Here is a 12,796-nt window from a genome sequence, read left to right as displayed (position 1 = left end):
GGTATGAATACACTAATGCAACCATGCTTGAACACGATTGCCCCCATTCCCACTCCCAGCCTGTTTGTGCTCAGGTGTAACCATGCTTGAGCATGGTTAGCTCTTGCACATAAAATGATAATATAACAAGAATGGCTTCACATGATCATGAAGCATGCTTAGTTTATAAGGGAGATTGACTCATTTTATTTCAATTCAGCCAGAACCGGGCCAAGGAGGTATACCATGCTTGACCATGGATTGCAGCACTCACTCTAGTAAAAAGAGTGAGTGTGCAAGTGCGCCCTTAGAAATTTTCTAAAGAAGACTTGAAATCATTGCGTTAATAGGAATTTGAAAGTAAAATTTGAAATGAGGCAGAAAATCCTTTGAAGTCCCTTAAGTCTACATAGGAACACGAAAACCTGGAACGACTTCTAAGAGACTTTTAAGCTTTGTGAGCTCTTCAAACCCATACTTAAGAAAAGCAACAGGACACATCAGAGAGCGTTGGACTTACACTTGGAAACCCATGAGGTCTTCTAGAGTCTCTCTGAAAAAACTACTTATACTCTCTGATTGTCAGGGCTGAATTGTCCTTAAAAGCTTATAAAATAGACTTTTGATCCCTTTATGAGACCCTTGAAGCATCAAGAAACCCTGGCAAACACTTAAGACACTTAAGATCTTCTGAAGAAGATTGGAAAAAGTCCCTTTAAAGCCTGAATTTAAAAGCCGTCACTCTTTCTCATAAGCTACAGAAGCTTTTGGGTTACCCTTTTTACAAGACCATTGACCTCAATATGAGTATTGAATTTGTATTTTGTATTTTAAAATGATTTGTAAAATAAAATGAAACGAACCTTGAATTGTTTTCATCTACTATCTTTTTTTTTACTTGCAGGCTCTACCTTGTGCTTCATATGAATGGTAATGGTAAATGGACTTGAGCTTGTATAGGGCTTTTCTAGTCTTCCAACTATTCAAAGCGCTTTTACACCTACCCATCACACCTACCCATTCACACCCATTCACACTGATGGGCTGGATATGTGGCCCATCCAGTATCTATACATTCATGCCACATTCATACGCCCCAGACGCAGCAGGGGGAGCAATTTGGGGTTAAGTGTCTTGCCCAAGGACACATCGGACATGTTGCTCGCAGGAGCTGGGGATCGAACCCTCAACCTTCCGATTGAGGGGCGACGACTCTACCAACTGAGCCACAGCCGCCCCTATGAGATATTCTCTACTGTACTCTACCTTGTATGTTGACATCTGGTCCTCCGTTCATGACAGACTCTGGTAGAAACCTCCACTGGAAAAGGGCGTGGTCAGCTCCACCCGTTGTCAGCACCCACTGCAGGTCATGAGACCAGCGGATATTGGTCACATGGGCTGAGTGGCCGATGTACTTCTTGAATTTGGCTCCTTGTTGACAAATAGATGACCCAAATTAAAGAACGACGACAAAAAAACTGAGGAAATGAAGTTTAGAAACGAAACAGAAAAATAAAGACAGACCTTTCTTCAGACAGGGGAATCTGTAGAGCTTGACGAGGCCAAGGTCATCTCCGGTGACGAGAACGGCTGCAGCGTGATTAGCATCCACGGCATTGATCTCCGTCAGATTGGAGTATTTAGGCCAGATACCGCTGACCTCTGGACCCAGGACACAACTCCAGGATGCCCAGCACATACCTTTGACCTCCTCCTTACTCACAACTGGCTTTCCCACTGCAGGATGAAGAAAAGTGTTAATTTTGAGAGAAATAATAAAATAAAACCATAATTTCCGTAGCCAATAATTCATGTACTTGCATGCACAAGCTAATCTCTCTGTAGATGTTAGTGATAAGGAAAACAGCCCATTCACACACGTCACATCATTTGTCACAGACAGAGGGGAGATGTGAGGATGGTGCAGATTTAAATCTTCCAAGCTGAAATCATTTCTGAATAAGGTCCCAGAGCTGGATTCTGTTTTTGTGTGGAGATAATGAACACTCTCTGACATCAGCAGTGCAAGTACTCTGCTGCAGGCTTGTCTGTTTTCTGTTTGCTTTCATGCTTTTTGTCATGAACAATAAGATGATCCCAAACCCAATTGTCCATGGTTTTTATAGTCTGAATTTGTTTTGCAATGTAATTGTTTGTCCTTCCTGCTCTAGACACAAGCTGCATTTACAAAAACAAGGCAGCAATAATGCAACTTCGCACTTCTCTTGTAACTTTGCATTCCGCTTGTGCAAACAAATAGCTGAACATAAGTTGTGTTTTAACCAAGAAGCAGCCTTGGTGAAGAAAAGTCTGTCTGTTGCTAAGGTCAATACACTGCTCTAGATAACAATCGATGATCAAAAATACATCAACAAAAGAGGGCGTTGCTCGTTTAGTTGATGCTATCAGTGGATGATTCGTGTCAGGTAGTTCTGGAGGAGTCAGCAGCACCTACAGTGAGCTGTTAGATGAGGAGCTGCAGGCGACAAGCTTCACACCTTCAACTCCTCAGCAGCATAATAAATTATTTTCCCTTTGGAAAACTACACACTCTGTGCAGCGTGAATTCACTTTGACATTGCTTATTGCAATAAAAAAAAAAAAGGAAAGTTACTGCATGACTTCTTTATTAAAACAACCAAAAAAAGTATCTGCTCAAAAACTCTAACCCATCTGTCTGTCTTCAGAGTTGAGGAATGTGACGTTAACACTGTGATCACATGTGTCACAGAATCTGCATGACTTAAGCTTTGGCTTCAGCAACATCTTCTTCACTGCATCTTGAGATATTTTAAAACCCCGTCAGCTCCTCTGCCACCCTTCCTCTGTCTCTTTTTATTTTTTTCTTTCTCATCACATCACTGTGTCGGGTGTGTGTGTGTCCTACTTTCTCTGACAGGTACACAGGAAAAATACCAGTGTATTCACTCTATGAATACATGCATGGATGTCACTGTGTGTGCGCTTGTATTCAGACGTGTATCTTTTTGCAATCAGACTTTATTCATATAAAATTACTTGGCTGCTGAGGAGTTGTTTTACTTTCTAAACTTGATGATTCGATCCTTTAAGCACATCACAATCACTTTGATATTCTTAGCCGCATATAACATCATGTGCCGTTGTTTCAGTGGAGCAAAGCGGTCCTTTATTCTAACAATCTTCTTCTGTGGCCTGACATGTTTTATTTACCTGCAGGATAATCTGGAACCTGAACATTTGTATTTGATTTCCAGAGGGTGTTATGAAAGGCTGCACACATTTCTCTGGTAACTTCAACCATTCAGAATGAGGGAACGTTTGAAATTTAGGAAGGGGAACAAATGCATTTGCCAAACCAAAAAAAAAAAAAAAAGAAAAGATGTCTGTGCAAGTGAATCATAGGACCATTAGGCTAAAAATGACTGAAGAGACTGACTGGGCATTCGGTAGAAGAGGCGCTCTCCAGCTCCATCGTTGGTTTGAAGGATTTTGCTGTCCAGAGACCAGTCTAGGTGTGTGATAAAACTGCTGGAATTACTGCATTCTCCCACCTGCAAACAGACAGACGATTATAATACACGGGATGCTTAATGTTGGTTTGTATAGTTGCAGCTGCAATGTCTTTTTTGCAATGTCTCGACAGTACAGTTTTAGTTTGAGGTCTTCTTGTTCTCCTCCCTGTCGATGTGTGCCCCGCTCCCTACCTTCTTGAATCTCTGGGCGACAGCATAAATGTCAACAAGTCCGTCGTTAGAGCCAACAGCAAGGTATCCTCCGTCTGGAGAGAACTTCATCTCATGAATCACCTCCTTCCTGTCTTTGATGTGCACGACCTCGGTCATGTCTCTGAGACAGACAGAGAAAAACAACCTTATAATACCAGCTAACAGCAAAGCAATAACAGAGTCTAATTCAATTCACGTTTATTTGTCTCAGTATACTCTGGTTTTATGTTAGTGTGTGTTTGTGTGTGTGTGTTTGCTACCTGACTCTCAGCACAGTGAAGGATCCATCCTTCATGCCCAGCGCCAGCTGGTATCCATCCACGCTGAACGCAACGCTCCGCACCGCCTCCTCCATATTACAGCGAGCAATGAGAGCGTGATCCATAAGACTCCACAACCTGACACACACACACACACACACACACACACACACACACACACACACACAAACATCAAGTAGCAAACACAGACCACACAGACCACAAGTTGAATTAAGGGATGAGTAACTAGTGCAATTAGTAAGAAGAAGCATGTTAATATTTACTGTTAAACGTATGAGCTTTATGTCCAACTATCAGCAGGAAGCAAAAAGGACTCACTGTAGGATGTAGTAAGGTTACTACAGTGTAGAAAGGAAAACAGAAACATCATTTCAGGAGCTCCTCATTAAATTGCATCCTCTTTTTTCCAACCTGTTCTGTGACCATCTGTGTTTCCGTGTGTTTAGCTGACTGTGTTTGTTATTATAGTCATATAATATGTAATTGGTCTCCGAGGAACATCCTGCAGCACAGTAAGGAAGCAGTGAGCAGATGCTGCTGATGAGCACAAACCTCTCACTTCAAACAAACATAACTGTAAACCCTCCAGTGGATTGGTCATTTCCAACCTTTAGCTGCCTGTGTGTGTGTGTGTAATTTCCAGTATGTGTGAATGTGCAAAAAAGTCCAGACTGTAAGCTCCGGCACCAACCTGACAGAGCGATCATCACTGCCGGTGACTGCCAGAGGTTTTTTAGGATGAACATCCAGTGCCCAGAGCTCTCCCTCGCTGTGTCCCTGCATGATAAGCAGCGGCTTGTCTCGATCCCTCACCATCACCTGACAGCCAGAGACATGTTTGAAACTTAGCCAGAACTTTGTCGTTAACATTTTAAAGAGACCTCACTTAGAATCAGAAAGCAGAGGGATGCCAATAACCACAGGTCTGATGCTACCGGTAAAAGGATGTCAATATGCTAAAGGACCAGTATAAAGCAGAATCAACAAAAACACTGTTTTAAAAAGTTCATGATAAGACATGGTCCTTTTCAGCTATCTGTTCTTAACACTTAGACAGGATGAAGAGGGAAACTGTAAGCCTGACTTCTATAGATTAAATAATTTGGACCTGTTATGAATGTTGTGTACAGTGAGTAATTTATATTTGTCTTCATTTTAGATTAAGTCTTTCTTTTGTTTGAGCTTTGACAACATTTAAAACCTCAACACCTTCTAAGCTCAGTGCTTCAATGCAGCATCTTTCTGGTGAACAGGAGCAAAAAGGCTGTGAGGTTTATTTCATGTGGACTAATGATAAGCTTGTCGACCAAAATAAAACCTTTATTCAAGACTTCTCAGCAGGGAGTAACAGCTCAAGGCTTGGTTTCCCTTTCGCACCTCAAAGATCTCGCTGTCCTGTGTTCCTGCCAGGATCCGGTCAGCTCGCCAGCAGACACTGCGAATAGACAGACCTGAAGGAGGAGGCAGGGGAGGATGGAATCAGGTGTTAAAAAAGAAAATGTTAAATATCTTTGGAATCAGCAGGGGAGCTGCAACAACAATTAGAGTAATTAAGAGGTTAGAAAACAAAAGCAAGAGGGAAACATTGAAAATGTGATACAACCATGAAGACTGAAGGAGAGCAACCAGGAGAAACAGAGGAGATTAAATGTTCGGCCTATAGGCTATATAAAAACTAAGGTTAGCACTATTTCAGATGGAGGGGATCCAAAGTGTTTAAATACTTCAGTGTGCATCTTCTTTTGGATTTTCCTGATTAAACAGCCCACTATTCTTAAAACTGAAAGCAAAAGGAGCGCCCTTTAATTATACTCATTCGCATACTAACCAAAGTAATCAAAGTAATAATTCTTTTTTTTTAAATCTCTACACAATACAATCCTTTCAACTAGATGACATCAAGAGGGGAAGTATTGGATTGGTGCACTGTTTGGTTTATCGTGACCACAAGCAATTATTCACATCAGTATCAACACCTCTATGCTACATCCTCTTGATAATTTAACAAAGGCTTTGACTTCAACTTTTGTCAAGACAGGAAGAAGCACACACACACACACACACACACACACACACACACACACACACACACCTCCTTTGTCAGTATCTTACACTTGCTCCGTCACACTCTTGTTCTCAACAATCTAAAATCTAATTAACAGACCGTTCAGCTCTGCAGCTCCCACCATTAGTGCGCCTGCTGTCGCTGACGGGACGAATCAGAGTGTGATGTTTCCAGTAACTTTGTTAGAAACTCTTCTCTGGAGGTTCACAGGACAAAGTAACCTGACATCATGAGAAGTTATGAGGGAAACTTTGAAGTAATTGGGAAAGAGTTTTTGTACCATTAAGGTGGTGAAGGAAGGACTTCTGATATGTGACCTCAGAAGTAGCAGCTACAGGGAAATAAAAAGGAAAACTTCTTGTAACAAGCTATCACACAGAGAAAAACGTTTTCTTCTTCTTTTGTGGGAGGTTGCCTTCCCATGCAGACAAAAAAACGTTCACAAAGCTTGCACATATATCCTACTAAATGTCCTCAACTGGAATTACGGCTAAAAGTAGCAACTACAGTGGGTAGGGAAAGTATTCAGACCCCTTTACATGTTTCACTCTTTGTTTCATTGCAGCTTTTTGCTAAAATCAAAACCAACAAAATATTCAGACCCTTTGCTGTGACACATGCTATTTAACTCACATGCTGTCCATTTCTTCTCATCCTCCTTCAAATGGTTCTGCACCTTCATTGGAGTCCAGCTGTGTTTAATTAAACTAATTGGACTTGATTAGGAAAGGCACACACCTGTCTATATAAGACCTTACAGCTCACAGTGCATGTCAGAGCAAATGAGAATCATGAGGTCGAAGGAACTGCCCAAGGAGCTCAGAGGGAGAATTGTGGCAAGGCACAGATCTGGTTACAAAAGAATTTCTGCAGCACTCAAGGTTCCTAAGAGTAGAGTGGCCTACATAAATACAAGAAGTTTGGGATGACCAGAACTCTTCCTAGACCTGACCGTCCAGCCAAACTGAGCAATCGTGGGAGAAGAGAGGTAAAGAAGAACCCAAAGATCACTGTGGCTGAGCTCCAGAGATGTAGTTGGGAGATGGGAGAAAGTTCCACATAGTCAACTATCACTGCAGCCCTCCACCAGTCGGGGCTTTATGGCAGAGTGTCCCGACGGAAGTCTCTCCTCAGGGCGCATTCACTCTATAGGCCCAGTGCCCTGTAATGTGCTGAAGCTCAATAGCCCTGCTTGTCATGGTTTGGGTTCGTATGTGTTGTATTGAAGAGTTTTGAGTTCTGTATGTTTCTTAGTTCAGTCTTCAGTGTTTCCTGTGTTTCTTTGAGTCCTTTTCTGTTGTCTGTAATATTGTTACTTGTATGTGATTCCTGGTGTGGTTGCTTTGGTCTTTAGGGTTTCCCTGTTGCCTGTAAGTTTGTTTCCTGTGTTGTTTTAAGTCTAGTCTTTGGTGTTTCCTGTTTTATTTTGTATATCTGGTTTTGGTGGTGTCAGTGTTGGGTTTTACTTTGTACTTGTCCTCCAGTGTTCTGGTCTGCTGTTCTTTGTTCCTTGTGTTTCCTACCCGTCTTTATTGCCCTCACCTGTTTGATTAGTCTCACCTGTGTCTGATTACCCTTTCTATATAGTCTGTGTGTTCTTACCTTACTTCTCTTGTCAGATCATTGTCTTTTATTGCCTGTTGGTGTGGTTGTGTATTCTGAGCCTGTCGTTTTCATCTCCCTGCTCCCTGGATTTTCCTTGTTTCTCCTTGTGGTTTTTGGATGTTTTGAGTAAGTTTTTGTTTTGGTGTTTCTGCCTTTTTGGTTAAAATAAGTTTTTTTCTGCAATTGGGTCTTCCTATTTCTATCCTAATTCCTATGTTTTCCAGTAAATACTTTGATTTGTTCCATCTAGCATTCTTCACAGTTGGCAAAGTGGTATCTATCTCTTCACTTTCTTCAACACTCTCTGAGAAAGGTCAAGGCATTGGCCTCCAACTTCCTCTAACTTCCCCAAAAGGAGGCCATTTCTAAATATGACTGGGAACAGACATGACAAAACCCCGACCTCTATCTTTTAGTCTTGCCTGACTTTCTCCTTAAACACCTTCAGATAGGAGACACTAAAAAAAGGAGGCCAGGGGCTTAATGGTTCCCAAAGAAATGCATCATCTCCATCTCAAACATCCAAGCATTCACCACCTCTGGGTTCTCTTGAAATCAGGTCATTTCTGTCCTCCTGCTAAAACATGCACTCCCCTGCTCCCTTTGTTTCAGTAGAACTTTTGGTCAAACACTTTCAGAAAGGTGAAAGAGGGCAAATCCTATCAACAACTTAAGACAAGCCTGCCTTAAATTTCGAAGAAAAAAATCCAGGAAATGTCAGGAGGGCATTATAAAAACAGCTCGAGTGTCTGACATAAAAGGAAATAATTCAAGTCCTCCTCTTATAATTTTCTGACAAAGGAGTAGAGACTGACATGTTAAGCACACTTTATGTGTGGAATCATCCTTAGTGAAGGGAATGTAAACCTGTGCCTGGAAATGTAATGTGTGAATGTCGTTGAGAGAGAATATCCCTGGAGTAGTTGGCTTTTAGTAGTCTGGCTGTCGTCAGTATTCAGCCTTCATGCAATCCAGGAGCCTATACTGTAGGTCCTCACTTTTACAGCTTTTTTAAGTCTCTGCTAACAGACATTTTGCATTCATATTCAACTGCAATTTCTGGCATACAAATCGTCCCTCAACTCTTGTAGTTTTTTATGTTGCTATTCAGACTGGAAACGTTACTGTGTTTATAGTCCTTGCAAATATAGCATTCCTTTTCACAATCACACTAATGGCAGTACTGTGCAAGGCCCATCATCATGCAATGACCTCACACACTGAAGGCTATGCCGAGGAATAAACTTCAGTGTCTTGCCCAGGGCATTTTGAATCAGGAGCCAAGGATCAAACCACTGTTCATCTGATTATGAACAACCTGCTCTGCCACCGAGTCACTCACAACCGACCCCATGTGGTGTTGTGGCATCCACACATCTTTCAAACAATGCCTGGAATTCTATAGAGGTCTTATCAGTTAAAATGCCGTAAGGAACTTCACTTTCTGTCAACAGACTTCCTTTAAATTTGAAGTGAGCTTTAATTATTGTGCCTAAAAATAACTACAAAGCTTAATGGTGTTAACATGTGTTTAACACTGTGACCAGGATGGAGTATACTTGTCTGTGATTTGTCTCTTATCACTGAATTTTTTTTTGGCACCACTAATATTGAAAATAAATAAACTAATGCCAGCAGAGAAGCTTGCTTTCCCTCGTGCTTTCTTCTCTATCTTTAATGACTTGTGTATCGTCATCTCTTAAATTACCCAAACAGGACTTGTTTTAAACATGAAGATGCTGAAAAAACAGCTTCAGTATGGATCTTTTAGTTTCATTCCCCAATAATTTAATCATTTTTCTTGCTGACACTCTGACTATATTTTGTCATTCTTTCTTTTCGTACCTTTGTATCCTTGCTCGGCCTCTCGCAGGTCAATCTTGGTGATCGGTTTGAAGTCGATGTCCCACAGTCGGACACAGCCATCTCTTCCTCCGGTGGCGAAGCCCTCCTCACATGAATACATGCTGAAGATACCAGCCTGCACAATGTATATATTTATTGTTGTGATTTGTTTTTGTAGCTCTGTATTTTCTTTATTTCATTGTTTCATTTAATTTCCTGTATTTTTATCTCTTCGTTCCTTCGTATTGATTGTTTCCCTTGTGTGTATTTTTTATTGCTTTATTTCCAAGTTTAGCATTTAGTGTCCCCAGTGTTTCTTAGCTTGTCTAACTTCCTTCCATTGTCTGATTTCTCTCCATTCTTGATTGCCCTGACTGTATTCACCTGTGTTGTTAGTCTTTTTTGTGTCCAGTTACACCAGTGTCTATTTTCTTCTATTTCTATTTACATCTCTTACCTCTGTTTTTGTTTCTCTTTATGGACTTCTGTTGCTCTTTTGAAAAGTGAAAGCCTTATTTTTTCTTTTGCCTTTTTGTTTAAATAAAAAATATTTGAGTTTTTATTTGCAATTTGGTCCAGTTCCTTATTTTTTCCAGAACCTAACGTTTATAGATTTACATGAATTGGTACTTTTTTGAAAAAGAAAAGCTGATAAGTTACCTCATTTCTGAGAAATTGAACATTGTAGGCCTATACTGGAACGAGCAATTCTTGTAAAATTAAAATACCAGTAATGTTAATTGCACTACTCAGCAGGTATGAGGCTCACCCCGTGGGCCGCCTGGACTGTTCGTATCAGGTTGAGTCCCTTCCAGACGTATATGTCCCCGTTTAGCGCTCCAGAGTATGTGATGTCATCTTTAGCCGACGCTACACACAGGATGGTCTGCAGATCTCCTGTCTTCCCAAAAATACCCCTCTTTGGAGTGAGAGCATTCCCACACAGAGACCAGAACTACGGAAAGAGAGATGGGATACACAAACAACTCTTCTCAAACATAGAAACAAAGTTTTTGGAACTTTATGGACAGGCAGTACATGAAAACGGACACTGTTTTTGAACATTAGTGATTGTGAACGTACTTTAATATGCAGATAAAATAGATATATCAACCCCAAAAAGAGAATAACATGGGACTTTGATCTATAGCCTATATAAATATCAATCGACCAACTACCACCCCCTTCTTTGTTACTGTTTTTTGAACAATGACTTTCATTTTGTTTGTGCAGATGAGATGATGAGTAAGAGAATAAACAACCTACAAACACTTTAGAAAGCTTATTTGTCCCATTTTCATTTGACTGATTTGGTCACTGCTCAGATCATCCTCCTGTTCCCACCAAATGAATATATATATAGTTTACACAAACCATTATACATTATATATTAACTTCATATGATGCTCTTTCAGAAATGATACGTTGTATTTCAGCATATCCTCTGTAAACATCTATCTGAGTCATGGCTGTCTACAATAGTGCTTAATTAATGTGTGTTCCAATAGAGGCCTACTGTCAATACTCTAACAGTTAAACTTCGACTACATGTGACAGATCCTTGGTCTTAGGAGAAGTTTTAAATCAGGACTTTGGCTTGTACTTAACTTGTACTTTAATCTAATGTCAGTTGTGAATCTGCTCACTTCTCTTACCTCTGCCAACATGCAAGGGAAATACACGAAGAGGTGGTTCATTATCCTCGTGTGTTTTTATTACAGGAGTGTACATGTTGCAATAAACCATTTCATAGACAGTATGTTGAACTGTTCCATGATAAATTCATCATGATAATCAGTGTTTTCTGCTATGTAGGGTGTGTGGGTGTGCGTGTGTGTGTGTGTGTGTGTGTGTGTGTGTGTGTGTGTGTGTGTGCGTGCGTGCGTGCGTGCGTATGTGTTACCTTGATGTGTTTCACTCCACAGCTCACCAGACGGTTTTGCTGAAAGGGATCCCAGCAGATGTCAAATATCTGTAAGGAGGAAGAGATGTAAACACACATCATTTATGTAACACACACACACACACACACACACACACACACACAAACACACACACACACACACACACACACACAAACACACACACACACACACACACACACACACACACCCTCTCTCACCCTGTCTGAGTGTCCGGTGGCAGTGGCCAGGATCTTTCCTCTTTTCCACTCCCAGATACACACTGTGTTCTTGGCATCCAGGCCGACTGAGGCTAACCTCTACAGAGCAAAGGGAGAGAGAGAGAGATTCCCTTAGAATGACTGAGAAACATGACTATAAATAGGGCAGTTTTCTGCCGTCGCAAGAACAAAAGCAGACGTGTTGTCTAATGTTGATCGACTTTATCATTTCTAAATGATTGTGTATTACATGTTTAAACTTTTCTGAATTTTCTCAAGTGCAGTAAATAAAGTCTGGAAACAATTTAAAGGTCTTAATGGTACTTTTTTTTTTTTTACATAACATGAGCATACTTCGTCGTGGCCATAACTAGAATAAATGACCACAGTTAACTTTTTTCTATATCAATGTTTAAGTTAATCATATCCTGAAGAATTTCTAAAATGACTTCCTAAAAGGTTGTTTTAAAATGTTTTATATTTCATTGTGGCAAGTTTTATGTCTATGACAGCTTAATAGCTGTAATGTAAAGAATTGTATATATTTTTATTCACTGATATAGTTTTAGTGAGCTTTTTTTAAAGTATGGTCTGGTGTTCTTACGGACCATCCAAGAAGTTCATATTAACAGCATGTATCTGTTACCTGACTCATTTGCTTCGGTCTTTCAGAATCTAATGACCCAGCTAAATACTTGGGTCTCAGACAGAATAACTTTGATTTCTTAGTGTTGCTAAACCCTCACTCTTCTGTCTGTCTCCAGTCCACCCTCTCCTCAAATTCAGTCTCCAAGAAAGAGAAAGAGAGAGAGCTAAAGTACCAAACTCAAACACAGGGCTTTGAAATGGTGGTCCACAGAACGATGCATGACTCCATGCTTCTGCAGATTTCTTTCAACAGTGGTTTGTGCTGTTTTGATTTTGATCACAGGAAGGATCATTGAAAGACATTTAACCTTAATGCTGAACTTAATGTGGAAGGCTAACAGTGTTTCTAAAAACAAACTGAAAACTTAAGTAAGTTTTTTTTTTGGACCTTTTGTCTGAACTGAACTGTTGAGTATGATCAAAGAACTTTTACAGCTTAAGTTCAGCTCTCTGACTGTGAAAATCTCCATAAACAGGAAGCTCTTTAGCGTAAATAAAAATGTTTCAGAATCATAAGAATATACCGACCCTGTGCTCCTGC

At 40.5% G+C, this 12,796-nt stretch overlaps 1 protein-coding gene across 5 annotated transcripts in view; it reads right to left on the bottom strand.

The window, feature by feature from the left end:
• The window catches only part of LOC306836368 (echinoderm microtubule-associated protein-like 6), a 68,066-nt gene that overhangs the window by 29,456 nt on the left and 25,814 nt on the right, over nt 1-12,796 (bottom strand). For all 5 annotated transcript variants that reach the window (XM_079363389.1, XM_079363388.1, XM_079363391.1 and 2 more), the window contains 11 exons: nt 11,608-11,706; nt 11,389-11,457; nt 10,255-10,440; nt 9,486-9,621; nt 5,348-5,421; nt 4,662-4,789; nt 3,950-4,087; nt 3,669-3,810; nt 3,401-3,515; nt 1,507-1,719; nt 1,246-1,413 (listed from right to left, as the gene is read on the bottom strand). In XM_079363389.1, the coding sequence (XP_079219515.1) occupies nt 1,246-1,413; nt 1,507-1,719; nt 3,401-3,515; nt 3,669-3,810; nt 3,950-4,087; nt 4,662-4,789; nt 5,348-5,421; nt 9,486-9,621; nt 10,255-10,440; nt 11,389-11,457; nt 11,608-11,706 (1,468 nt within the window). The remainder of the gene's footprint in view (nt 1-1,245; nt 1,414-1,506; nt 1,720-3,400; nt 3,516-3,668; nt 3,811-3,949; nt 4,088-4,661; nt 4,790-5,347; nt 5,422-9,485; nt 9,622-10,254; nt 10,441-11,388; nt 11,458-11,607; nt 11,707-12,796) is intronic.

This window comes from Symphodus melops, assembly GCF_947650265.1.
Source record: "Symphodus melops genome assembly, chromosome: 15".
Lineage (NCBI taxonomy): Eukaryota > Metazoa > Chordata > Actinopteri > Labriformes > Labridae > Symphodus > Symphodus melops.
The sequence above is the reverse complement of the archived record's forward strand: the minus strand, read 5'-3'. Positions and strand labels throughout refer to the sequence as shown.